This window comes from Strix aluco, chromosome 2, assembly GCF_031877795.1.
Source record: "Strix aluco isolate bStrAlu1 chromosome 2, bStrAlu1.hap1, whole genome shotgun sequence".
In the NCBI taxonomy this organism is placed as follows: Eukaryota; Metazoa; Chordata; class Aves; order Strigiformes; family Strigidae; genus Strix; species Strix aluco.
Genome location: NC_133932.1, coordinates 39,307,210 through 39,333,899, shown reverse-complemented (window position 1 = coordinate 39,333,899; position 26,690 = coordinate 39,307,210). Strand labels below are relative to the sequence as shown.

Here is a 26,690-nt window from a genome sequence, read left to right as displayed (position 1 = left end):
TGACCTGATCCAGAAGTCATCAGTACTTATAGAAATGTTCTCATCCATTTCACTGCAAACATCCTATTTTCATAGGATCATAGACTGGTTTGGGTTGGAAGGGACCTTAAAGATCATCTAGTTCCAACCCCCCTGCCATGGGCAGGGACACCTTCCACTAGACCAGGTTGCTCAAAGCCCCGTCCAACCTGGCCTTGAACACTGCCAGGGAGGGGGCAGCCACAACTTCTCTGGGCAAGCTGCTCCAGTGTCTCACCCAGAGCGTGCTTTTTCAGATTATACCTAATCTGAATCTACCTTCCTTCAGTTTTCACAATGTGTCTGACAAACTCAGACTTGGGAAAGACACTGCAAAACCAAAAGGCCTCATAATACTGTTTCTGTGTTGACCATAACCCTTTGCCATGCCACTTCAATATCACCAACTGACGCTTTTGGAGTGGTTAACTAGAAAGAACAGAATCCCTCCATCTAGATAATAAAAAAGGACTGAAACTTGGCTTACAGGCCAGGTTTAGCAATATATGGATATCCTTAAAATTAAATTTCAGGTGGATGCTACCTGTATTTCCCACTGGTGAAATCCTTTATACTACTAATGCAGGAAACCACCAATTAATTTAGAATGGGAACCATAATACCAAAGTAACAAAGTAATCTAGACCACAGTTTACTAAGAGCTACTCAAGTTAGAACAACCATACACCGCTCTTAATGAACTTCCTTTCTGGTCAAACTCATCTAATGCCTGTGCTGTCCACATTAACAGTCTGTGGTCCCCTGGATGAAATCCAGACTTTTCCTTTGGAATATTCATGGCATTTCAAGCGAGTGCACAATGTGAAACATTGCCAGGATTGCAAGAGGCCCTACAATCAGTATCTGTTACCCTTCATAATTTCTCTTACCTAGGCAACTAGCCTATAAGCAGTATGGAGCCTAAAATGATATTCTGCTGTTTTGAAGCCATTAGTTTAGGCTTATTCACAAACACTGTACATTGTAGTTGAGTTCTACATGACACTTCCAAAAGAAAAGGAAAACGCTGAAACAGCTGAATCAGTGCCCAATTTCCTTACTCTAGGCAGGCCTGTGACTCTTTTTGGGTAAGTACTATAATGGTCAATTCATCTCAGTTTAGCTCTGGCTCCAAATTGAATGACTGCTACCAAACAAGCATTTACACCTTATTTGTTTGAGTGCTGGGGTCCAATAAGAGCACAGGCAGAAAGCAAGCTGTTGTCTGGCCTACCTGCTCCACCCTTCTGGTTTGTTCTAATTAGCAGTCTTCACTAACTTCTCCTTTCAAGTGAATGGTTGATTTAACCTTGGAGTTAAAAAGGGAGAGAGAGCAAGAACAGAAGACATAACAAAGGTGCACAGTATTAGAATCCCTCCCCACTAAAAAGAGATTTTTCATCTATATAAAAATGTATATATTTATGTGACACAAGGCAGAAAAAACTGCCCAGCTACAGCCTTCTCTGTGCAAGCAGAAACATTTCAAGCTGAAGAAGAGATTGAAAACCATACTAGCTATTTTGCAGCTTGACAGAAACTCTTCTGTTCATTGCCTCTGACAAAATTAACAGCTTGTCAGAATGTCAGCTGCTTAGAGTCCCCAGCCTTCAGGACAGGCAGAGGACAAGTCACACTCACATTTCATTTGGTATCTAGTAACAGAAAGTCATAGCTAGCAATATGATTACAGAACAGGAGTTCAATGCCAAAGATTTTTGACTTTGCAATGTGGTTCCAGTTTAAGACAGTACTGACAGCAGCCACGCAATGCAAGACAAATACTTCCACATCCATCTCAAGCAAAATCAGCCAGATTTGTGCAGCCCATTAACAAAGACGAATACCACATAAACCAAGAGACTTTGTCACCACTAAAATCAGAAACAGGTCAATCAGTAGGAAGGACTATTTGAACACAGCAGACCCATCTACAACCAAAGGAAGCTAGTTCTGAGAGAATGTTTGTGTACAACCAAAAGTATGTGAAGCAGACCAAAGCATGTAGGACCTTTGGGAAACCAATCTTTGAAGGCTCACAAAAAACACATTTTAGTTGCAGTTGGAAGGGACTCCTGGGATTGTTTAATCCAAACTCCCTGCACAAAGCAAGTTCAACTAGGGCAGGTTGCTCAGGGCCACGTCCGGTTGGGTTTTGACTGTCTCCAAGGATGGAGACTCCACAACCTCTTTGGGCAACCTGCTCCAGTATTCAATCACCCTTACAGTAAAAATGTTTATTCTTATGTTTTAATGGAACTTCCTATGTTTCAATTTATGTCCATTTCCTCTTGCCCTTTCACTGAGTACCACTGAGCAGAGTCAGAGAGTCTGTCTTCTTTACTCCCCCAGTAGGTTTTTAGATACATCGATAATATCGCCCCAGACCTTCACTGCTGTAGGCTAAACAGTCCCAGCTCACTGAGCGACTCTTCACGAGAGATGCTCTAGTCCCCTGATCACCTTTTTGGTCCTTTCCTGGACTCACTCCAGTGTGTCTATATCTAGTAGTGGGGAGCCCAGAACTGTATCCAGCACTCCAGATGTGCCTCACCAGTGTCAAGCAGAGGGAGAGGATCACATCCCTTGACCTGCTGACAATGCTCTTCCTAACACAGCCCAACTATGTTGAATTTCTTTGCCGCAAGGATGCACTACTGTCTCATATTTGACTTGGTGTCCACCAGGACTGTCAGGTCCTTTTCTGCAAAGCTCCTTTCCAACTGGTTGTCACCCCAGAGTCTATCGGTGCATGGGGTTATTCCTTCCCAGTTATTCTGTTGAGCTTCAAGAGATTCCCGTTTGCCTATTTCTCCAAAAGAGACAAAATACCTCTGAATGGTGGCACAGCCATCTGGTCACCAGCCACTGCTCCCAGTTTTGCAACATCTACAAACTTGCCAAGGGTACACTCTGTCCCATCATCCAGGTCATTAATGAAGATGTTAAACGGCATTGCTTCCAGTATCAGTCCCTGGAGTACACCACTAATGACTAGCCTTCAACTGGACTTCATGCTGCTGAAAGCAATTCTTTGAGCCCAGCAGTTCACCCAGTTCTCAGTCCATCTGACTGCTCATTTATCTAGTCCTTATTTTTATCAGTTTGTCTATGAGAACATTACAGGAGACAATGTCAAAAGCCTTACTAAAGCCATGATAAACTACATCCATTCCTCTTTCCTCATCCCCTGAGCCAGAACTACTACATTCCAACTATTACATTTCAGATGTACTTCTGAAAATAATTTGGGATTAGACAGATAAGGGAAAACTATATTTGTATTGAATTCAGAGTTACAAATTAAAAGAAAACCTGTGGCTTAGCAAGTCAGCAGTCCTGCTTCACGCAGAACAGAACTAACTATCATTTTTGAGTAAAGTATTGGAGGCAAGCATATTCAAAAAAGTTTCTGAAGAAAGAGCCATGGAGAATTTTGCTGGTGTCTTCAAATGCACAGCTGATGTGGAAGAAGCACTCTGGAGGTGTCACTGATAGCAGTAACAAAAACCTAAACATACTACAGAGTGGAAGAGATAAAGAAAGAAGCAATTCCAAAATGATAGGCATTCCTGGTAGCCAACTTTCTGGATACCTGGGTCAAACCACAAGATCCTGAAACCAGTAAGTTATTTGGGGAATTCTGTGTGCAATTCATTCTTCAACAACCAGATTTTGTTACATGTACAAATTAGCATCTGTTACAAACTGCAGGTTTTAGCCTGGATTTAGTCTTCCTCAGAACCTAACAACTCTTTAAAGTATTTATGTCCTTCTCCCTCAATAATGCACTTTCCCCTGCCCTTCCTCCCCCAAATTTGCCTGAGTGCTTTCCTGTTCAAGAAAGATCAAGAATGTTGGTACCAGTGGCCCTCAATCTCCAAGGATTTCTCCACCCCAACGGAACAGCCATACTCTTCACAGACAGATCATCTCATTGTAACCCTTCTGAAGTACTTACTTCTGCTTACAAACATAAGACAATCATTATATTGTGCTACAAGTATTTAATAAATATTACACCACTCACATTTCAAATAAAATTTTAAAAAGCAAAGCACCCCACACCTCTGCTGCTCACACTAGGGCAGTAACTAAAGAGAATTATCATTTATGTCCCCTTGCCTTTATTTTTCTTCTTTCATATTCTATTTTTAACTCCTACAGTTGACAACAGTCATTCTGCTATAGGGTTTGTTCATGGAACTGTTTTAGTAGGTATGCCAATGCTTCCTCCTACTTAGAAAACTAAGTCACTGTCTGTATCAGTAAGTATTTCTCAGGTGAGCTGCATCAAAATTTGCTCACAAAGATCAAATGTTTAAAGATATTAAATTGAGATTTTGGGGGTTCAATTCTGTTCTAGTTGTAACTTTGGTCAAAGTGGCCAATGCCTGTTCTTCAGTTCTTCATTTATAAACTGAGAATTTTTACACTAATACTGAGAGTATCATTATGCATAAGATTATGTGTCCTCCTTTAGCTGCTTTTGATTCATTCTGAAGGGCAATGTTTTGGGTCACCTTCTAACACAAAAACTTTATTTGAGCCCCAAAAATGTTTCCAAACAGAAAACAAAAGCTTCTGTAAGACAAACAGCTCCACAGCCAAAGCTGTAAGAGAACTTTTTGAAAGCAGTCTTGCAGGTGGATTAGTGCAAAGTGAATTGTGTTAATTTGATCCATCCTTGAAGAAGATTTAATCTAAGGTGACTGACTTTATATTTACATAGACTAAGATCATTGACGCAATGTATTAAGATATTTCAGTCCTGGACATTGTAACCTACAGTTAAAAGGATGTAACAAGTAGCTACGAAGGTAACTTTTTATGACTCTCTGAATAGAGCTGTAAAAGCCTTCCTCACTCTAGAACATACTGTTTTCTGCCTTCTTTACTCTCACACTGGTCTAATTATACATAGAGACACTTGTACCTTTATTTTCTATGATACTATTTAAATACTATCTTCCCAGAACTTAACTACACTAACGATTGGTCATAAATTGCTTGGAAAGAAATCAAGTTACGTAAAATGACTATTTAGGCTGCTTGCAAAAGCAGCCAAAATTGACTCCTTTTTTTGCTACAATATGTGCCCCTCCTAACATGCTGTTCACTGCAACAGTCCTGCCAATTCTAAACAGCATCTCAGATTAATTTGTTGTTTAAGTCTTGGTTTTATTTAAGAGTTTTCTCCACGTACATTACCTTCGCCTCCCACACAGGGTATTATTTACCCACGTAAATCTTTCTAAGTATCAGCTTTAAAACATTACCATTTCTGTTGTTTACAACCTCACATCAATTTAGTTTGTGAACTTCCATACTGTAAGTATCTTTTTCTCCTATGAGGTAGACTCAAGGATGAATACTTGTTTTATTAACACAGTCCCCTTAAAGGAACAGGTTTTCAAAAATGAAACAGAACACTTGATCTCTGTAATTCTAACACTCTTGAATGTGATAAAATCTAGATGCAACATGACTCTAAAGAGATGAAGGCAGGTAGACAGTTTAGAAATTAGCATTCTTGGGAGATGTGATTCAAGAGGGAGACTAAGGGACTGGGGAAATCACAGCTTGATCACAGGAAGGACTTTCAGAAACCCTGAAGGAGACAATGACATGAAGAAAAAATTTGTATGTGATGAAGAGTTTTTAAGCTCATCTTATAACAGCTCTTCTCCCACATTAACTAGATGAATCCTGATTAAAAAAAAGTTGGAAAACATTTAAATCAATTACGTGGTTTTGATAAATATGTTATACACTTGACACTCTCAAACTGATTTGCAGAGTCAACCTGGCTATGGCAAGCATATGTTTCCGTTCATCTTTAATACACTGATCTCAGCCAGTTTAGAATGGGAAATAACTGTGAAGGGCCCAGTGTAAGTTTACAGGTCAGAGGCAAAAATGGAGTCAGAAGAAATTTTAAAAAAATGTTTCTCAGCATTAACATGAAGAAGAATCTCTCGTAGGAAGAAAAACGTGAGGAGAAACTGTAAGTACCAGTTGAGATCAGAAGTTCGGAATAAGAGGCAAATGCGATGATTGTTTCAGAAATAAAAGAGATGGCTTATACTTACCAAATTATCAGTTTCTGGATCTTCACAGAAAAAGGGTTTTCCTTCTTTCTCTTGCTTCCTTACAAAATTTTCAATATCTACATCAAAACTAGCAGAAGTTGTGCCTTCTGAGCCTTGTGTAGATTGTTCACATTTTTCAAATAATAGTGCTAACAAGGGAAATAGTGGGTGCCTAGAATAAAAGTTAAAATACATGAATAAGTATTTTCACTTATGTGTACACCACTGAAAAGTAAGACATCTAGCTCACGTAAGGTACAGTTACTCATGTAAGAAACAGAAAGACAAGTCCTGAAAGAGACTGCTATAACAAAACATGATCAAAGTTTGGGTTTTTTTTAAATTTTGGTTTACCACACACTCTAGAGGCAAGTAAACCAGTAAAATATATATACTTAAATGAACAGAACAATCACAAGCTAAAAAGCTATGCCATACTATTTAATTAACTGTAACTGAGTGGCAAGAGATACATTAACACAGTGCATTAGAAATAAGGATTAGGATTTACAAATAGGATGAATGCAGATTTAAACTATGAAATAAAGTCTGATAATATTCATTTATTCTTCAATGTGGGCCCTATTTATACATGACAAATAACTTCACAGAACTGAGAATAGTATTCAGGCTGTATGCAGAGGCCTCCTATGAAATCATGCTCAGAGAAGACAACAATTTTGTTAGCACAAGTCTGTAAATGAGCAGATAGATCCTTCCGCTTCAGGTTTTTGGTTGTATTTTTTTTTACCTGAAAACTAGTAATAATTATGTCTTTATACAGCACTTAAAGTGAAAGAACACTTAACCTCATCAAAACTGAGCATGCTGCTTAGCACAGCATGTAACTGGAAAAATCTCAAATTAGCACATTTATACATCAACATTTAATCCAGTTTGAGCTAATTACTGGGCAACAGATTGTCATCCCTAAAGAAAAGGGAGTAAAGATTGACCTAATTACAATAAAGATAAAATCTCACATTAAAGATAAAAACTACAGTATAACAAATAGTGACCATAGTTCAACAGTCTGAGTAGCTTGCTAAATTTCACTTGTGCTTTAAAGGCAGCCACCTTTAGAACATCCTTTAAAACTATGCTGAAATTGAAGAATCCCACAATAAAGGGATTTTTTTGGTTTTGACTGAAGACTGACAGTGAAGCTAATTTGATCTCATTCTTTCCCTGCAAACTACTGGGACAGTTAGCCAAGAGACCATCTGATTTTAAGCTACTTATTATTAATTTTTTAAAAAAAATTAAATTCTCTATTCTTTATCCATCAAAAGACAGAACACGAGTCCATTACTACCTGTAAATGGCCTGCTTGTCTGCATCCATTGGAGTTTGAGATTCTACAGGGGCAGGACTCACCCCTTCTGCATCAGTTTCAGAGCAGTTGGGATCTTGTTCAGTTTTTAACTCTGTTACTACTTGCATCTGTAGAAAAAGAGTAAGTAAATCTCTATGCTTGACGTAAAATAAGTGTACTGTTTTCTAAGGAAATAGCAATGCAAAAGGCTACTAAATTGCCAGAAGGTTGGTATGACTTGGCAGTTACACAAAAAGCCATAGCAGTAACAAAACCCCTCTTTTAATCCTTGGCACTTTTTGATGGGTCGTGTAAAGCTCACTTCAAGTTTCAGCACTCAGCTTTAAAATGGGAATGACAGATATTAGTAAATTGTTAAAGCATTTTGTCTCGAAAGAGGCTATTTTTGGAATAGACTAGCAAAAAATAGGAATTTTTTGCTCCAAAAAATTTATGGGGATGTCTGCATAAAAAGCCTTTAGGATGAAAACAAGAGCAAGGAAAGTTTCTCCTCTAAAGTTTTCTTTCTCATTTCTTACTGTACATTGTATCAAGATACTGAAGAGATCCTCAAGCTTTCCTGTCCATTAAAATGGACATTTTCTTACAACTGAAATATTCTGTGTCCCCCCAACCTTTCAATTATCAGGACCATAACCTCCCCTGACCTTTACCACTCGAATTTACATACTGTAATAACATATTATTTTAGGAATGTCAAGCTACTGGAGAAAACAGCAGTAACTCTTTTATAAATCCATTTAACACACAATCTGCCACCACTGGAAAAACAACATAGAACCACAGCTTCCACCGAGCACCTCCTAAATTGCACTAGAGCCTGCTAATACCTTTAAGGTGCTTTGAAGGTGTTGAAAGTGGTTTTCCAATCACCTCCAGCTAAATATCTTTCAAACTAAAAGGTCTTAAAGGAACCTGACCTCTGAAAGTCATAGTTTCCACCACCCCAACCCAAACTCCTTGGTTTTCTCCCCTTTGAGCACTAGGAACATGTGTACAAAGACAAGAAATGACTGCAATATTTTTTTTTTCCTACTTCAACCCTACCAAGTTTTATCTCGAGGACAGACACTGTTCTAGATATCACCAGGCAGCCAGAACTGACACCTACAGAAAGGCAGCATACAGAATGCAATCCTCTGTTCTCTTTTCCCATGAGATGTACGTATCACATCACCCACAGGAACCCTCCGAGATGAGAGCTGGCCTCCAGAAACTATTAGAGAACTTCACTCTGACAGAATTTAATCTATTTCCACACAGCATAAGCAAAAGGAATTTATACTATTCCCAACAAGAAGTCTGGGAGAACCAAAAGGTTTGTGCTTTATTATCTGTCGGGGCCAAGCCACCTCCCAGCAAAATCAGAAACTGAGAAAATGCCAGCATATCCTACCCAACAGAGCAGCCTGCCTTGCAAAAAGCTTCCTCAGCAAGCATAGATGGTTTTTAAGCCAGAATGCTTGCAAAAAAGATACAACTAATGGACTCATTTCTTGGCTAATGCCAAGAAGGAGGAGCAAAACAAAAGGGGATGACTCATACAAGTGATTATAAATGTTGAGCCATACATCTGCAGAGTTTGAAAGGGGGGAATATGTTCAGTTAGGGCTCTATCTCACTAAAAGGAGGATATAGCTCACACAAAACTGCAAGCTATTTTCTGTGGGCCATTTCCAAACTACAAAAGCAGAAGACACCCAAATTACCTGTCTATCTTGGTCACTGAGAGCTTAAAATACAAAACAAATGCAAAGAAAATGCTCTCTCCCAATCCATTATTTACAAAAAAATGTATTACTTTCACTGATCTGTCACAGGATGGCATGTATTTGTTGGGGGAATAAAGTAAAAGATGTAAGGTAGGTGAGAGGAGAGAGAAATTAGAATTGCAATAAAAGAAGCAAACAACAACAACAAATCAATAATCCCAGATTGCATTCAGATAAATATCTTTTTTTATAAGAGTTGGGAAAAGTTGCTGGTTTTCTTCTGTTCACCACTGTTGCCATCTGCTGACAGAAGTACTTGCATTTACTGCTTAGGGCTGACACACAGTAATGTAAAAATGGGTTTTTTACATTAGTAAAAGTACAGGCCACAGTATTTTAATTTAGGAATTCAAATTTTTGCAATATACAGCCTGTTGTACAAAAAAGAAACATCATGACCAGACATATCTGAGTATGTTTCACTATTCTAGCTATTTGTTAGCAGAAGTAAGAAACTGGAAGCCCACTGACCAGCTTTCTAATTAGCAATTCTAAACAGTAACCTCATTAAAATTAATACAAGTATTTTACCAGTTTTCAGCCTGCAGCATAATTGCATCAAATGTAGTCAAAGTAGCATGTAATTCTCGATAACTAAGTTTATCCTTCGCTTGGTCAAGACCAACAAGTCTGTGTAAATGTCATCAATCTATTGTAACTGTAAACATGTAAGAACACTGAAGCATCACATACACAAAATATTACAGATGCCCATTTGGTTTTCCTAAAAACAGGAACGTTACAGAACACAAATCATCTAGGGCAGATTCAGAAGAAAACTTATCTAACCATTCTTCCAGAAGTTAAGTGAAGTCATGCAAAGATTAGCTAAGCCTTTAATAAGTATCCAAGTATTAAAGAATAGCAGCTTATCACTTTAGAGATCTTGTTTTACAAACAAGAACAGATTCTTAAATAATGCCAAAGCAATCATTAAGGAAAAGTCACTACCTTTTTTTACTTGCTAACTGTATTTAGTTCATAGAGGAAGAAAAACACACTTACCTGTTGTCCATCTTGATAGTTGTCTATACTTAATGTCTGTGTTGCCATCATGGTTAATAAAACATTAGTTATGTCAAATCATCATAAGTATGAACAAATATTCTTTAAAAAAAAAAAAAAAACACAATCAATTACAAAAGTGACTACTTAGAATCCAGTTCTAAAAGATGAAAAAAGATATTATGCACACCTCTGTCCAAAAGATCAGCAAGTTTATTGACAATGACAGTTATGTGCATTTTCTCAAAAAAAAAAAAAAAATTCACATTGGAAAATGCAACAGGTTTCATCAGCAGAAAGTTCATTGTATCATTTTATATTTTAACATAAGATTTTTAAGAAGAGGCTGAGGTTCTTTTACATTCACAAACTTCAAGTAAACTTTAGCATTTAGTTTTGCACTACTTAACTAATACTTACTCTAAGGTAATACATAAAATGTAGAAACGAGCAAAAATTTATGTTTTTGTGTTTTGAAAAGGCTAACAACACATCCAGCATTACTGTAACTGAAACAATAATAGTCTACAACCAATGAACCAAATATAAAAAGTGTTAAGGAATACCCTATTTACTCACGAGTATGAAACCATATTCTAAAGTTAGGGCCTGAAATTACTTTTAGAAACCAAAGTCTCAAATCACTTCTGACATCAGGAATCTACCATTCAAGTCATTTAAGGCTCAACAAACAATGGAACAATATCTAACAGCTTTTAAACAATTGTGCCTATGTGATTATATAGTTTCAAAAGTGACCTTGGAATTCAGAAGTCTCATTTCTGTAGACATTTGATAATTTGGGTAATATTAATTTTAATGGGATAACACACGTAAACTTATGTACTTTATTCCCTCTAAGCATAAGCTGGAGTTTAGTGCCCAGATGAGTTAAACATTTTTTTTTTTTTTAAAGTCAGACATCCAGTAAATTAAAAAAAAAAAAAAAATATTTAGCATAGCAACACCACCAGATAAGAGATTATCCATCAAATTACTAATTTACATTTCATTTTCTTGTCAGAGTACCAGCCATTACAACTGAAGTCACATAATTCATTAAGCTATTACCATTAAATATTACCATAGAACTTAATTTTCTTTGACACACTGGAGTCCTAATGTTTAGCTACTATAAAAAAATATTCATATTAGAAGAGACAGAGCTCATGCCTTGAAAAATATTACATCCAGGTATTAATTCCAGCTTTTCTGTTCTCTTCCACTTGTATCAGCATCAAAGAACTAAGTTTTAGATTTTTCACCAGTTTAAGAACTGAAACAAAACCTTTTTTCTTTGTAACATGTTAAATCACTACAAATTTTTCAACTATTTTTAAATCTTTCCTTCATCATTGCATACGACTACAGTATATGACCGTTTTGAAGACCAATTTTTACATTTCTGGGTATTTTCCCCTACAGATTATAATAGTCTCAAGTAAATGTTTCATTTAAGAAACACAGGACAAATTTCAGGACTACCTTCTTTGTTTACTTAACAGTTTCAGGCACAGAGACAAACCTAACTCCTCAGGACAAACCTCAAGCCTTACTTTGCATCAGGTTCTACTCAAAGTACGATTCCTAAACATTACTGCAATTTTTTTTTTTTTTCCCCAGAGAAGTTCACCAGGATGATGTAAGCATGATTTCCTTTACAAACTAGGTTATTGACTTTCACTCACTCATGCTTAAATAGAGCTGTTACTCTTTGGGAGTCTATGCTATTTTACACATACAAAAGCACGTTGGGAACCACAAATGTGAGCAGACAGCAAATCTTGGTTCTGGCATTGGGTCACGTGCTTGCAGAGCTGAACAAGTTTCTATATGGAAACAACATGCACATATCAACTTAAGTAGTCTGTGGAATACTAGCTAAAAGGTATGCTACAGTTTGGGAACTCCTACGCTAAAGTATGCTTTTCTTAAGAACACAATTTACAGAGGAAAAGAGTAAAGACTGTGTTTAGAGTTTTTCTGATAGCTTTAATGAAAGCATTTTCTGGTTCTAGTTTGTCTATCTGTCTTTACAGAACATCAGTATCTCTTTCTTTAAAACTCAAAAAATATTACTGATTTCTCCACCAAAATAAAAAAAATAACGACATAAATGCACTCACTGATGGAATTACTTCAGATTCTAAATTTTTTTAATAGATATGAATAATTTAATGTTAAAGTTAAATCAGCATTTGCCACAATAGCAAGATGAGATATCTTTCAAAATACTTTAGGGGGACACGTTCTAAAACATCAGCCCTGTAAGCATTTGCCTTACCTTTAAACATTTATTTTCTTTCAAAAATGGTAGCTTACAACTGAGGCATTAGTGTCTTTCTGTATTTATAGAGTGAAGGGGCACATACAAAATGCTGCTTTTCTTCCTCCTCAAAAGGCACACATTTCATTTCTGACTGTAATACCCAAAGCACAGACCAGACTACCCTCAAAATAAAGTACAACAGTTGAAGAGATCAACAAAAGAAGTGTAAACACTATTTAGTGATTGTCTGAGAAATTGAAGAAGTTCCTCACAAAAAAACTGTTAAAGAAATTCTTTGGCTGTGGGAGAAAGATGAAGTTTTTAGTCAGAAATGAGGAAATAGGAGGTAAAACAGTCATGGAAGAGGAAGAAAGTCTTAAGAGTTAGCAAGGAAGTGAGATCGTATTAGTGACACAAAGAACAAGATGGAGAGAAGCAACAAAGATAACACATGTAAACTGGTGTAGACAATAGGACATGGCAAGACTTTCTGGAGAATCAGACAAGCTGGACCAAATCTTCCTTCCAGATTTCCATAAGGAAAAGACATTCCACATCTGGAAATCCCTCAAGCCACACAAAGGAAGAAAGAGGTGCACAGCTTTGAGACAGATCCATAGATTATTTCATCAAGAAGGACTTTTGCCCTATTCTCTCACAGGGGAATGGCTGGAAAGAATTCTACATGGCTATGTCCTTTATTTCCCATAAGAGCTTCCCCTCTGACTTATAATTACAGTAGAAGAAGATTAAGCTATTAGGCAAGATAGCAACTGATGAGATTTAGTGAAGACAACTACTGCAAATCAAGAAGAACAAATTGAGCTAATCACATACTTAAATTGAGGCAATTAACTGAGGAATTACTTTGGTTCACTAAAGAGAAACATCTCTTCATTACCCAGTAGTGGTAAGAAACAAACTATGTTAAACTTTAAGAAAAATAACTGAAAAGGTATTTACACATTTGGCTTTTATAACCTCATTTAAGATACAACATCCAGTTCTAGTTAGCAGATACACAGCCTAAGCAGATGTTCATTCTGCAAGCAACGATGTTAGATGAAGCTGGTATCGCTCCCAGATGTTTATCACTGCCACCCTGCCAGAGCTAATTACTTCCACAGCTTCTACCACTGAGCTCACAGAACACGTGAATGATTTCTGATCCTTTTTACATGAAGTCAGCTAGGCTAGTTCAACCCGCTGTTAAAGGTGGCTATGATTTAAACCAGCTGACTTTGTCTGAAGCACATTGCTCTGCAATCATACAACCCCTGCTCTTGGCTGACCTATTAGTGTGGTAGTTTCTGGCTCATGTGTGGCGATTATCAACTCACAGCAGGACTATCTTTAACCAGCACAGCCATACCCAGTACTATATGGCCTAAGGTATCTGAAGTGAGCCTAAGAACATATGACTTCTGGACAACTTAGCTTTAAAAATGCCAATTATTCTTTGTTAAAGAAATGGAGAGTAGAAGGAAAACCGTGCATTTGTGTTATATTCAAGGAGTTACAAATAACAAAAATAACCCAAGGCTGAGAGAGTTAGTCAGTCTGCTTCATGCAGAAGAGTACTGACTCTATTTATTTTGAAAACAAACTGTGAGGAAAACCCAAGGAAATGTTTTAAGGTCCATTGATACCTGTGGTGAAAGGGAATTCATAAAAGCATTGTGTTCTGTAAAACAAAGTGAAAGGAAAAAATGCAAACCTTTAATAAAATCAAGTATGAAGGTAAAACATAGAGTAGAAAGAAAGCTAAATTAAGAGGGGTAATCATAATTAAGAATTGTGGAGACTTTGTTCAAGTTAAGAAGTATTCAAGAGAAGAGATTAAAGGTGAGCTGAAGCATATACACAAAGTGATCACTTAACATACATCACTCCTCACTTGCTTTACTTACTCCTTCGTAATTAAGAGCAAAGGGACCACCCAGAAACGTTAACATAAGGTGCAAGTAAGCTGTTGGAGTTCAGTAATATCACTTTTAACATATACAAGCTACAACAGATGTTTGTAAGAGATATAAATAGTTATGCTTCAGGGTATAAACTAACCACTAACTGTCTTAGGGTTGTGAAGAAACTACGCAACAGACTTGTTAACAAGTAATCGTTCCTTCTAATTTTCCCCTATATCCATTCCTTTGAAGTCCTTCACAGAGAAATGGAGAGATTGGCAGATTCAGCATGGCTATTTGCTCATTCTTATTTAACTTTAGTCCTGGCACTTGCTCTATAAATGTAAATCCTTATATTCACATACAAAATTAAAAGGAAACAAAAATCAAAACAGCAAGCCCCTTTGACACATGAATAGCATCTAGAACTAGCTTTACTTTGCACCAAAATACATTATGATATTTGTTTCCAGGGTACACTGCTTTCTAAAGGAGATAAAATATGGCCGTGAGAAAGCTACTTACCCTTTTCCTTCAATGGGTTGAAGACAACATTATCTTGTTCCAGCAGAGCGATCCCACTAAAGTACAATGTAGAGGACAGAAACCTAAAAATCAACAGGGAAATATTCAGAAGGAGATAACAACATAGAACATACTTTCAGAGACTGAATATGATTAAAGAAAATATTTTGGTTTATTACGTGGTTCCCTCCCCAAGTTTAAAAAAACTGACAGGATTTTTTTGCATGTTTTACAAAAATTTTTTTGCATTTTTAATAATCTCTAATTGCACCCACTATTCCATGCTATTATTTGAACTTTCCCTCATCTTATTCCATTCATTCTCCGTATTTATCTTTGTCTCTGCTGACACTTCTAACAGAAGGCTACATTTGGACTGCTAACTCGCTTGCTGTTCAACCTTCACATTTTACTCTCTGGCTCAGTGTCTGCTTAGACTAGACAAGACACATCCCAAAAATAAAACTACGAAATGCAAATAGGAATAACTCATGAGTGTTGCAAAAATTAAGCATGAAACCAAGAAAGGTGAAAGCCTTTTTAAAAATTTAAATCTTCTTTATAATCACGCTTTGATATTACCATGGAATGTATTCTAAAACAGTTATGATCAAGTAATCTGCTACACGATAAAAACTAACAGACTATAGGAAGGAGCACAAGCCATTGTTAGCATCGTGTGTTCTGTGAAGACAGGTTCTGCTACAGGTTTATTCAGCAACTTTTAAAAGCTTTCAGAAACTACCACTTAAAATTACTTTAATTATATTTAATGTAATAGCACTTGTTTGATATATTAAAGCTACTTTAAAAAAGTAGTAATGATTGTGAAAGCGAAGATTGTGAAAATACATTTAGAAAAGACAACTGCTGAAAAGCATTAAAAAAAGCCTGCAAAACTCTCCCAGGGTAAATTCCAAATGCTAGCGTTGCACAAAGGCCATCTGAAATTATATGATGGCTAAAACACACAGCTGAGATCTTGAATCAGATTATCTGTTTCTCACATGGACAAAGTTCCTGTGTTCCCAGTTTTCCCAACTGTGTAAGAACTGGAATGAAAGTAAATCAAACATTTTTGAAAGTGAGATGAAGTTTGTATTTGGATTTGAGAACCAAAATTTATCCATGTGTAGCGTAGAAATAATGTTTTTCAGACAAATTCACAGAAAAACAAACTGCTAAGGGCCACTCAATATAGATGCCATCTTTGGTTCATGAAACCTAGCTCTAAAAGAGCAGGGAAGATACTCTGAGGAGTTATAAGGCAGTATAAGCTTCAGCGATTGGTTAGAGATGAAATACTGACCTAGGAGTTTCAGTCCAACTGATACACCTGGCCTTGAAAGCCTCAAGGGGCAGATGACACATCAGAAGTTTTTACACATTCTCTTAAACTGTCAAAGACCTATGTCCCCAAAGAATGGGCTTCTCATTTTTGGAACTTCTTAAGTCTGTTCTGAGAAGACAGTGTACCCTCTTAATCCCCTCTTAGCATGCTATTTATCTTCTATAATTTTGGTACTCATTTTCACCCACCTCAACTTACTGGGCTATTTTCAGATAGAGGACTTCTCATTATTCATAGCATCTTCTGAATGTAGGTCACTGCCAGATAAACTGGGATTATCTATTCCTTGTCTCTGCTCAGACATAAAGAAGGGCTACCTCACTATTGCAAATCTGAAAAACCTGCTCCCTTCATTCAGAAACAACTGCAGCAAAGAACTGATTGTGCCACTGCTGCCAGATATGGTCAGTCAAAATATTTCATGTTTTAAGAAGCAGCCCTTGCCTGCAAAGCCTTCAGCTGGAACTCTGGAAACAGGCAAGTTTTTAGATAGTGTGTGAGATATCAAGGGCAGAAAAAAAGAGGTACTGAAGAAATGCATGCCCAGGTGAAAGATGCTGCAGAGGAAAAGGTTTGGCTGAGAAGGAGCCAGAGAACATTGCAGTCATACTGTCTTCTTCCAAGAAACACTTGACAGCAATTAAGATTAGAGTCTACCCTAAAACATATCAGACAAGAAAACAAGAGAGAGCTGAGCTTGCATATTATGTCCTTGCGTGTCTCAGTGGGGACAAGAACAGGGAGCAACCTGTTAAAGGACGGAGACAACACCAAGGCATTGTGGAGCCTAAACTTGGAATTGCTATTGCCAATTTGTTTTTTCCTTTTATTCCTCTTGCAGACAAGCTTTAAAGTCATGTTATCATAATAAAGAAGATACTTAACTGTGAAACCAAAACCAAGGGCAACTTGCTTTGTCACTTAAAAAGCGTATCATGATTGAAGTTTTTACTACAAAGCAAAATATGACCTTGTTCATTCAAGCGCAGAAGAACCCTCTTTACAGTCATTGTCTCATTTTGCACGTCAGCTAGTAAGAAACAAAGACCTGTGCACACATTCACATACACAAATACTAGCAGACATTAAGATCATGACATTTATATTTTCATAGATTCAAATAATAACAAAGAAGCAATACAGAGAGTATATATGACAACATGCCATCAAGGGATTCGTTCTACCTTTGCTGCAGTGGTTATCTATCTCCATCAACCTGCCTACAAAGAGACGTTCAGTACAATTAAGACAAACAGATCAATATGAAGTTGATGCATACAAGTTTATTAAAACTGTGCTCAATGACAGTGTACTCCTTATTCAGCAGCAAGGTGGCTTCCATTTCCGCTATCTTATGTACTTGCAAAGTATAGTCATTATTTAGAAAATTATACTTTTAGAAAGATGATGTTCCCATTCAGGAATAAACTACCAGCCCCAGGGAGTTGCACTACACAGATACAGCTAAACAGTTATTAGACAACAGCTATGCTGTCAATTTCCCTGGGAGACAAAACCTAAAGAGCCACAAAACCAATTTTCGGCTGCAGTAAAATGAGATTTACTTTGTGTCACTTTTTCCCTTTACTATTTGGTGGTGCAATAAAGTTATTTATATATTAATCTTGATCAATATGAGATTACATTAAAAAACTGAATGCATTTTATACTTTAAGAAACTGAAAATTAAAAATAAATTAAAATCCACCACTGAAGTTAAATTTCTTCAGAAATACAGGCTACACTATAAGCTATCATCAACCTGTCTTTTCCTGAAGAATTTTGAACATATATACTATGTAACACTGACTTTATTCAGCAAGACCTCTCCAACACTATATATACTGCTTTGTTGCCCCATCAATCTCTCATAGCATCCTCTTTTTGTATCATCCCATTTCAGAATTTATCAAGCCATACAAAGTATTTGTATCACAGACTATCTTCCGTGCATCACCACACAATGTCACACAGCATGACAAACATCATATAGTCTCATGGAAAGATCTGCGTTCCTTTAGTACTCTGTGTAAACTCTGCTTTCGGAATTCTAAAGGAATTCTGGAAATTCTCCTATCTGCAGGTACTAAGTATGAAAAGGGGTATTATAAAAAAATGTGCCACTTTACAAGCTAGAATTGCATATGGAGCAACTGATAAAATGGATATTACAGATGCACAAGGTAGTATCAATTTCTCAAGGCACAACAACAAAGCAGAAGGGCATCTGGGTCTTTCGAAAAACTTCCAGCTCCTTAATTCTGCATACAGCCTTTGTCTTTACACCAGCTTATTTCTTGGGAAGCATGTATAATCATGGTTCATGTTCATGGTTCGTGTAATCCCCAATTTACCATAGTACTTCTTAACAAGAAGGAAGAGAAAGATGAGAAATCCTGTCCAATCTAGTCATAAAATGTCACCTCAGTATGCTAGGTATCCTGCCTTCAGGTAGCTCTTGGCATTGCAGAAAGAAATCCTTGGGTTGCTCTCCTACCTTCTGCAAAATGAAAACCTCCTTCTTCTATTAAAAGATTCTCAAATTCAAGAAACTTCTGGCAGCATCTCAGTTTCTCCTACCCATTTCACACTGTAATTTGACCCTGCTTTATTAGCTCCATAAAGTAAGGAATTAAGGGGACTAAACAGAAATTTTGGTAAAAGGAAAACAAAACGGAGGGGAAAGGAAACCTCCCGTCTTTAATTGCTCCAATTAGCAATTGGGATTAGGGTATGAGGGAGCAAAAATACCTACCATCACTCCTTCATCCATGCCTGATGTAAATGAAGATTCCTTTAGTGTTTTTTTCCTGTGTTCTTAACACTGCAAACTTAAGGATTTTTTATGGTTCCTGCTTGCGAATCCTGGTATACACATCATGAATCCTCAAACATATCTATTTGCCACAGGACAGAGAAGTATTTTTTTCCTCTCAGTATTACCCAATGTGCTGTGATCATAATATTTCAGATCCCAAATCAAGAAAACAGTATAGTACCTGCCTTGCTGCTATCGTGGTAAGAGGACTGCATTAGAAAGACTAACAAAACCCCCTTACATACCAGAGGACACGTACCAGCAGTTCCACCGCTGGAACTGATTTTGGTACAACTTTCCTACTTAATGATATTCAATTACTTTTTCAAACACAATTTTATCTAAAAAAAAAAAAAAAAGGCAACTCCACCCTCCACACTTCTCCAGCATTCCACATGGATAAACAGGTTTGCGTATGTGCTAGACTCAATTCTGTTCCTTTGCCACTGAAGCCTCTGGAACATCCACACAAGCCTGCAGTCACTGTTACTTCTGGAGACACTCGTTTTATCATATCCTTCCAGGCAAATTAAAGCAAAGCAACAGGAAATCCCATTTTAATCATGAACTGTATCAGCACCCAATAAACTATAACTGAAATTAATCTTGTTTTATGTATATACTTTGTGGTTTCATAAAGAAGACACAGAATAGCCACCAATCTCACTATGCCTTTATGGCTGTTGATTACAATGTTAGCAAGCAGTTTATGTAAGCATATGTAAGTTTTCCAACATTTTTACTATAAAAACCATAGTTTCTAATGATTCTATGAAAGACTGAATTCCTAATGCTACTGAAGTACAGCTAAAGAATGAAGAAGAGTTTTATTTAACTAATAACTGCATTTAAAATGGACTTGAGATGTTGAATACCTAAGAAAATCCCCTCTACACAATTTTGGCATTTAAACACTTCATCAAGATTAAGATGTTCCATTGTCAATTATTTCATTTTGATGTCCTTTATGATTTCAGAAATAATGAGCCTGTCAGTGAACCAAGCATTATCTTGGATGAGCTGAATAAACTAAAGTGACACAAAACCCTGGTTCTGCAACCCTCTGTCAAATTTGGTTCCTATCAGTCAGTAACTTTTCCAGAATATTCCCTCTTTTGACTCTTAACATTTGGTCAAATGTGAACAACTTTGTTTTGCTACTAAGTTTAGGCCCTAAAATGAAGTGTTATTTTCTTTTCAAAATGGTAATTAAATAATTCTTCCTTTCCTGCTCCACAACTCTTCAGTAATGGTGACACAGAAGCAATCAGTTCAACTAGTTTTTGCAAGGAAGACGTGCTGTGTTCCAGCCTCTTCTGTTCCTGCTCCCAACACTTTTCATGCTTCCTTTTCTATCCATGTTCTTTCTGCTCTTCAGTCTCCTACTCACCTTCTCCATTGTTCCTCCCACACCAGCATACAGCTTGTCCTCCTTCTCGCCCTCTCTTGTTCCCCCACTTCTGACAATTTGTAATTTTGCTAGTACCATCCTTTCCAGGTTCCCAGGCCTACTGCATTTCCACCAAGCTTCAATCGCTGTTCCCCACCTCTCCCCAAACACCAGTCTTCATCCCTCCATGAGTACAACTGCTGCCTAAGCATTCTGGGCTTGGGGGAGAAGCACAGGTAAAGAAAGACTATTTAGGATTAAACTTACCCATCACCTACTGCTGTGGGATGCATCATGCTTAACTACTTGGTCCAGATGATGACTGCACAGTCAGGTGACATGCAAGGACCAACAGACAGGAAGATACTTGTGTTACATGGAATATTCAGATAATTTAGTTAATAAATATTTGCCAAGTAACATGCATGAACCAGTTTTTCACGAGCTTATGATTTGTTGGAAGTTTCTTGAGGAACCACCATACACGCCGTGTGAATGCTTACACTCTCTTCCCCTCTCTCTTCAGCAATGCTTAGTTCCAGAAATCACTGATATGCTCTTACGCAAGACAAACAGGCACACCCCCCCTCCTTAAATTAACATATTTACTTTCTCTTAAAGGGATTTTCAAAATATTGAGTCATTTTAGCTTAAAGTTTATGGAATAACCCTGCTCAAACATTCATCATGGCAAGTTTCAGTATGACTAAGAAATAAACTACTGGAAACACCACCTCAAAACAAAAGAAAAATATAACTGGGTAACCTTACTCCTGGCATCGCTAATATCATGGCCTAGAACACACAAAAACCAGCTACAACACATATAAATTAAGTGATCACAGACTGACCTGGAAGTTCTTTAGCTATAAAAACATACAACACAGCACACACATTCTCTAGCTATGTTAAACATGTAAAGCTCCAATTTGGTTTTTATAATCGCCTCTGTTTCCTTTGAATATAAAAGTTTTGGACTTTATTTTTCAGTAATAAATATTATAATATCCTTTCCCCTTTGCTTTGTTTGCTATGTAATTTGACAAAAGCTAAGCAGGATGTGAAGTATAGCCACATTTCCTAACTTCCTCCGTCCTCAAGAAAAAACACAGGCAACTCCAAAAGATCACAAATAAAATATAAATTGGAATTTGGTGGTTTATAAAAAAAATTGATCCCTCTTTTAGTACACCAGCAGTAAGCTACCATATTCTACTTTTTTGCCTGAATTTACTGTCAGCCACAGAAGATGAGTTACAGACCCATGGGTACAGCAGGCTAAGTGACAGTACATGATTATCACAGTCAGTTAGCTCCCATTTTCAAAAAATCACCTTCTGACTAAGTATTTAAATGGCCTTCCTGTTTAATAGCAAATACCTCTTATACGCATATGTAGAAAAAATTTAGAACGTTATGGCCTGGAGTAGCTGCTGTATTAAAAATAAACAAGTGCATTCATAGGAAGGATGATAAGCAAGCATGTGACAACAAGCAGTCCTAGGTTTTATTTCCACTTCTAACACCAACTTCCTTCTTGTCCTTCAGCAACATACAGGACTTGGTATCCCCACACTGCTGGCAAGGGACCCAAGTTACTGCCCTTTACCAGCTTCATTAAAACATGCCAGTGCTCCATTAACAACAAAGATTGGTATATCCAGATTCTTGGTGTCTTTATTTTATACTCCATGCCTAGTTCCACTTGATGATACCCATGTTCCACAGTTATGACATGAAACAATCTTATTGAACAAAGTGAAGAACATGTTAACAAACATGAATACTTCAGCATTCCGTTACTTGGGGAGAGCTGTAATGGTCTGGGTAAAATACTTTGGTAACATCTGGCACCAAGTAAGCAAAAGAAAGAACTCTATCAGCAGCTTTTTCCCTTTCTCTTGTAATCCTCTTGCTTAGAAGAGTAGTAAGTCGTTTTACATTTTGTACAGCATTGAGCTGTGGTAAAATACCTCCCCCCCCTCCCCCGAGACTTATAATTTGTAAACCTACAGACTCTTAACAAGTGAGACTGAAATAACCAGCTGCAAGAGAGAGAACTAACATTTGTGGAATTTTAAATTTCACACACAAAAAATAACTCAGTCTTACTTACACCAAATTAAAAATATTAACCTTCTTTTTAGTAAGCTTTCACATGTGCCAGTTTTGCAGAGGTAACCTTTGGCTCCCAAACCACTACCTAAGATCCTAAGATTTGGAAATACAATTTGGACTACATGTCTCTTTATTCAGGACATTATCAGAGCCATCAGACCAAGCAGTTCCATTATCACAGTGGTGGTTCTCTGGATAATTCACCCTTGACCGTTAGTACAAGGCTTAATAACAGCAAAAGAGTTACTCTTTTCCAGGAAACTGAATTGCTCCTAAACACTTCTAAACTTGCTGTGGTAGCAAAGAGAATTATTATGACTTTATTACAGCACTGCATTTACAGTACAGGGAAAGGCATGAGAAAAATACAGTCAGAAAGCAAAATTCTGAAAGTACAGCTTCCAGAAGACATAACCATTTTATAAGACTGAAGTATTTAGAATATGTACATTTCATTAAACACCTTTCAACTACACTAATGGAAGACTGAAAGGACTGCGTTTTAAAATGTTATTTTTTTATTCAAAAGATAATCTTTAAAATCGTATCTAGATTAAGAAATTTGAAGAATTCTCAGTTTTCCTGTTAGCACATAGGAAATGGTAACAAGGTAAATTCCAGTCCAGCAAAGCACTTCAACTACACAAGACCCACTTCACGTATGAGCCAGGCTTTAGTATTCAATTTATGCAGAGAAGGATATATGGGCAGATAAAAAAATGCATGCCCCAAAATCACTCAGGAGATCAATGAGAATGAACACTACCAGTCTTCAAAGTCTCAGTGCAGTGCAATAGCCTCCACACTACCTATATTTACCCTGAAAATGAAGTAAATGGAGCTATGCCTTTCGCCACTTAACTGAAGCTCCCATTAAGAAAAACATAGTGAAACCCCCACTGAAGTTTTCCTGTGGATACTTTAATCATAAGATGACAAGAAAATATGTAAAGTGGTAACACTTAACGGTAAAAAAAAAAGCATATACTTAATAAAATAAACCAAAAATAAGTACATAAAAAAACAAATCAGAATTACTTTGGCTAGATTAAAAACAATGGCATACCGCAAAGTGTGAAAGTGTTTCTTCAGACTGAATAAATGCAAAACATTTGGGTTTTTTTCCTCACAAATTTTTGAAAACTTAACGATAATATATGGCTACACACAGACTCACAAAAGGATAATTCTGTAATTTTATTTTACAGAGCTATCTAGGAAATGCACTCAAAATGCATTTGCTGTTGGCTTGACACTCCAGCAATGACAAGGTCTGGAAATATACAGAATCACAACAATTCGTTTTCTGGTTCAGTATAATCCGTAATAATTGTATATGCAGCTAATGGGGACTAACCAGGACTCATTCTTAAACAAGACTCCAGCACTTACCCAGCTGCAGAAGCCCTATCACTTTAACTACACATATATAACTAAAGGGATAAAACCCCATAGCACAGGCAGACCGTAACAGTTTATATCCCACGGAGGAAAGGGAAAAGCCTGTAAGTGTATTCATAGTATGGAGAACAGCGAGGTGCTTAAATTCCTTAAGCTACAGTTGTTACAATTCCCCTAATCAAACAATCTACACTGGTGAAACTTTGCGCAGAGCATGCTCTAGAATAAAATTATGAACAGTAACTATATGAGCATGTTTTTGTAATGACTAAGGAAGAATTCTTCAGCTTTTAAAAAAATCAATTAGATGAGAGAGTTAGCATACACTGAAAATGATGTACACCCCCCTCCTGCCATTCTCCATAGGAGGCTGGCTCAACTGTTTTCCAGCATCCACACACCAGAACACATTGTCCATGCTCCCTATTCCTGCTATCTGTTTAATGGAATGCACACATCATATTCCAAATGGGGGCAAGGACAAAAATCAATCTTGTCTGGACAGCTCTTAACTGCATGTGACCAAAAAAAAAAATTCATTGCATGTCATAAAAATTTACTTATAAGGGTATCATACTGGATCTAGAGTCTCATTCTCCCCCCCAACACCATCCTAGTAATTTGCTTAGACATAAATGACAAAAAGGGGCCACAAACTGCAGCAGATTAAAAAAAACAAAACACCATGACCGTGTCTCTAAAATTACATGCTATGTTGCCATTTAGGACAACAGAAAATATCTAAGAAATAATAAAAAGCTATAGCAGTAAGTTACACATAATAGTATCGCATAGATGTGTTAACTACTTATCCTGTTAACTGCTGAACTCTGGGCCATACAGCTGGCGTTGTGGGAACGAGGGAAAGCTATCGACTACTCCACGGAGACCCGGGACATGTGGCTAATTGAGGCAATATTTCAGGATAAAACCAGCACTTGATTTATTATTGTTTACACACATCATAAGCAGGGCCTCTGGGCAATGTCAAGTTTCAGCTCCTAATTGCGGCTGTGTAAACACTCAGGAAGGCTCTGTCTAGGTGTCAAGAAGCCTCTCCTCATAACCGAGCCAAGAGACAATGAGGTCACATCAAAATAAGTAAAAAAAAAAAAGGAGAGGAAGAAACCACCTCACGCCAGAACTGCGCACACTGCCCCAAGTGCCAGCCGCTAACAGAATCTGCTTTCTATGAATAAGCGGGGAGGCGCGGGGGGATGCACAGCCGAAGACGCGCCAGCCCCCGCTCTCCCGTGGGCCAGGCCGGGCTCCGCCGGACCCCGCCGCCAACGAAGCGGCACAGGGGACGGGTCTGGAAGTCACCACCCCACCCCCCCCCACCGCCGGCACCCCACGGGGCCCACGCGCGGCCCAACTGCCGCCGGCAGCCCCCTCCCTCCCCCCCCCGCCCCGGGGCCGCACCCGGCCGGGCCGGGGCAGGTGCGGAGGGGCGGCAGCTGCCGCGACCGTTTCATCCCCGCCACAGGCGAGGGCTCTTCGGGGCTGGGTTGAGGCCGGGGGCCCTGGCACGGCAGCGAGGGGAGGCGGGGGCAAGAGGGACCCCCGGAGAGCCCCCGCCGGGCGCTCGGCTCTACCTTACCCTGCCCCACCCCCCCTCCCCCAAGGACCGCCTGCCAACACGGCGCTGGCCCTTTAAGAATCACGTCGCCTCCCCCCCCCCCCGTCGCCCCCTCTCCCGCCTCCTCCCCCCCCCCGCCGCCGCGTCCCCTCCGCGCGGCGCACGAGCAGCGGCCCGCGCTCCCTCTCGCCCCGTCTACACTCCCCTCCCCTCCGCGCGCGCGGGGCGCCTGCGCGCCCCCGCCGGCGCGCGCCCGCAAGAGACAACGGTTACACAGCGGCCGTTCCAGAATTTTCCTCGCTCCCCCCCCCCCCTTCCCCTCCCCTCCCTCCCCTCCCCGCGCCTGCCCGCCACCGCCCCTAACCCCCCTCTTGGGCGAGTTGCGGAGTGCGGGTGCCCCCTCCCCGCTGTTCCGCGTGCCGGGCTCGGCCCCCCCCCCTCTCCTCTCCCGCCCCGCTCCTTCCTCAACCACCACCCCCCCCACGGTGTGGTGGTACGCCTGGGCCCGGCCGGCGGCGGCGGCGGCGGGCGCGCCGTGATGGATGGCTGGCTGGCTGGCTGGGAGCGGGTTTGAGTGACAGCGCTTACCTGGGTGCCAATCTTCGTCACACTGACAAGCGGCTGCAGCAATCGGGACCCGCACCGCCGCGACACGCGTCACCGCGCACACACGCACCCGGCCAATCGCCGGCCGCGCCGCCCGAGACGACACCACGCCGCGCATCACGCCTCATCAATATTCACCGCGGGGGGCGGGGCACGCGCCGGCGTAGGGAGGTGGCGCGCGGCCGCCCCGCCCCGCCGCGGTGGCGGCGGGGCGGGGCGGCCGCGCGCCACCTCCTTACGCCGGCGCCTCCCGGCTCGCGCTTATGAATATAGATGAATGGGGCGTAGCCCGAGCGGGCCCGGCCACGCCCCTCTCCGGGTCGGGGTGGCGGGGGGGGTGGGGGGGAGAAGAGGTGAAACCATCTCCTCGGGGTGGGGGGGAGGAGGGCGATACCAAGTGGCTCGGCTACGCGGGGAGAGGGCGGCAGCCGTGAGGCGGGGGCCGCCGCAGGCGTCTTCCCGCCGCTCCTCCTCAGTCCAGGCCCGCGGCTCTCCACGGGGCC

General features: G+C 39.4%; 1 protein-coding gene across 4 annotated transcripts in view; it reads right to left on the bottom strand.

Annotated features, from left to right (window-relative positions):
* Nucleotides 1-26,358, bottom strand: part of PKNOX1 (PBX/knotted 1 homeobox 1) — a 46,995-nt gene extending 20,637 nt beyond the window's left edge. For 2 of the 4 annotated variants that reach the window (XM_074814444.1, XM_074814446.1), the window contains exons 1-5: nucleotides 26,170-26,358; nucleotides 14,925-15,007; nucleotides 10,224-10,325; nucleotides 7,426-7,553; nucleotides 6,111-6,282 (exon numbers count right to left, since the gene is read on the bottom strand). In XM_074814444.1, the coding sequence (XP_074670545.1) occupies nucleotides 6,111-6,282; nucleotides 7,426-7,553; nucleotides 10,224-10,274 (351 nt within the window). In that variant the 5' untranslated portion in view covers nucleotides 10,275-10,325; nucleotides 14,925-15,007; nucleotides 26,170-26,358. Of the gene's footprint in view, nucleotides 1-6,110; nucleotides 6,283-7,425; nucleotides 7,554-10,223; nucleotides 10,326-14,924; nucleotides 15,008-20,750; nucleotides 20,806-26,169 lie in introns of all 4 variants that reach the window. The other 2 variants (XM_074814445.1, XM_074814448.1) reach the window with 2 other exon arrangements.
* Between the last annotated feature and the right edge of the window lie 332 nt (nucleotides 26,359-26,690).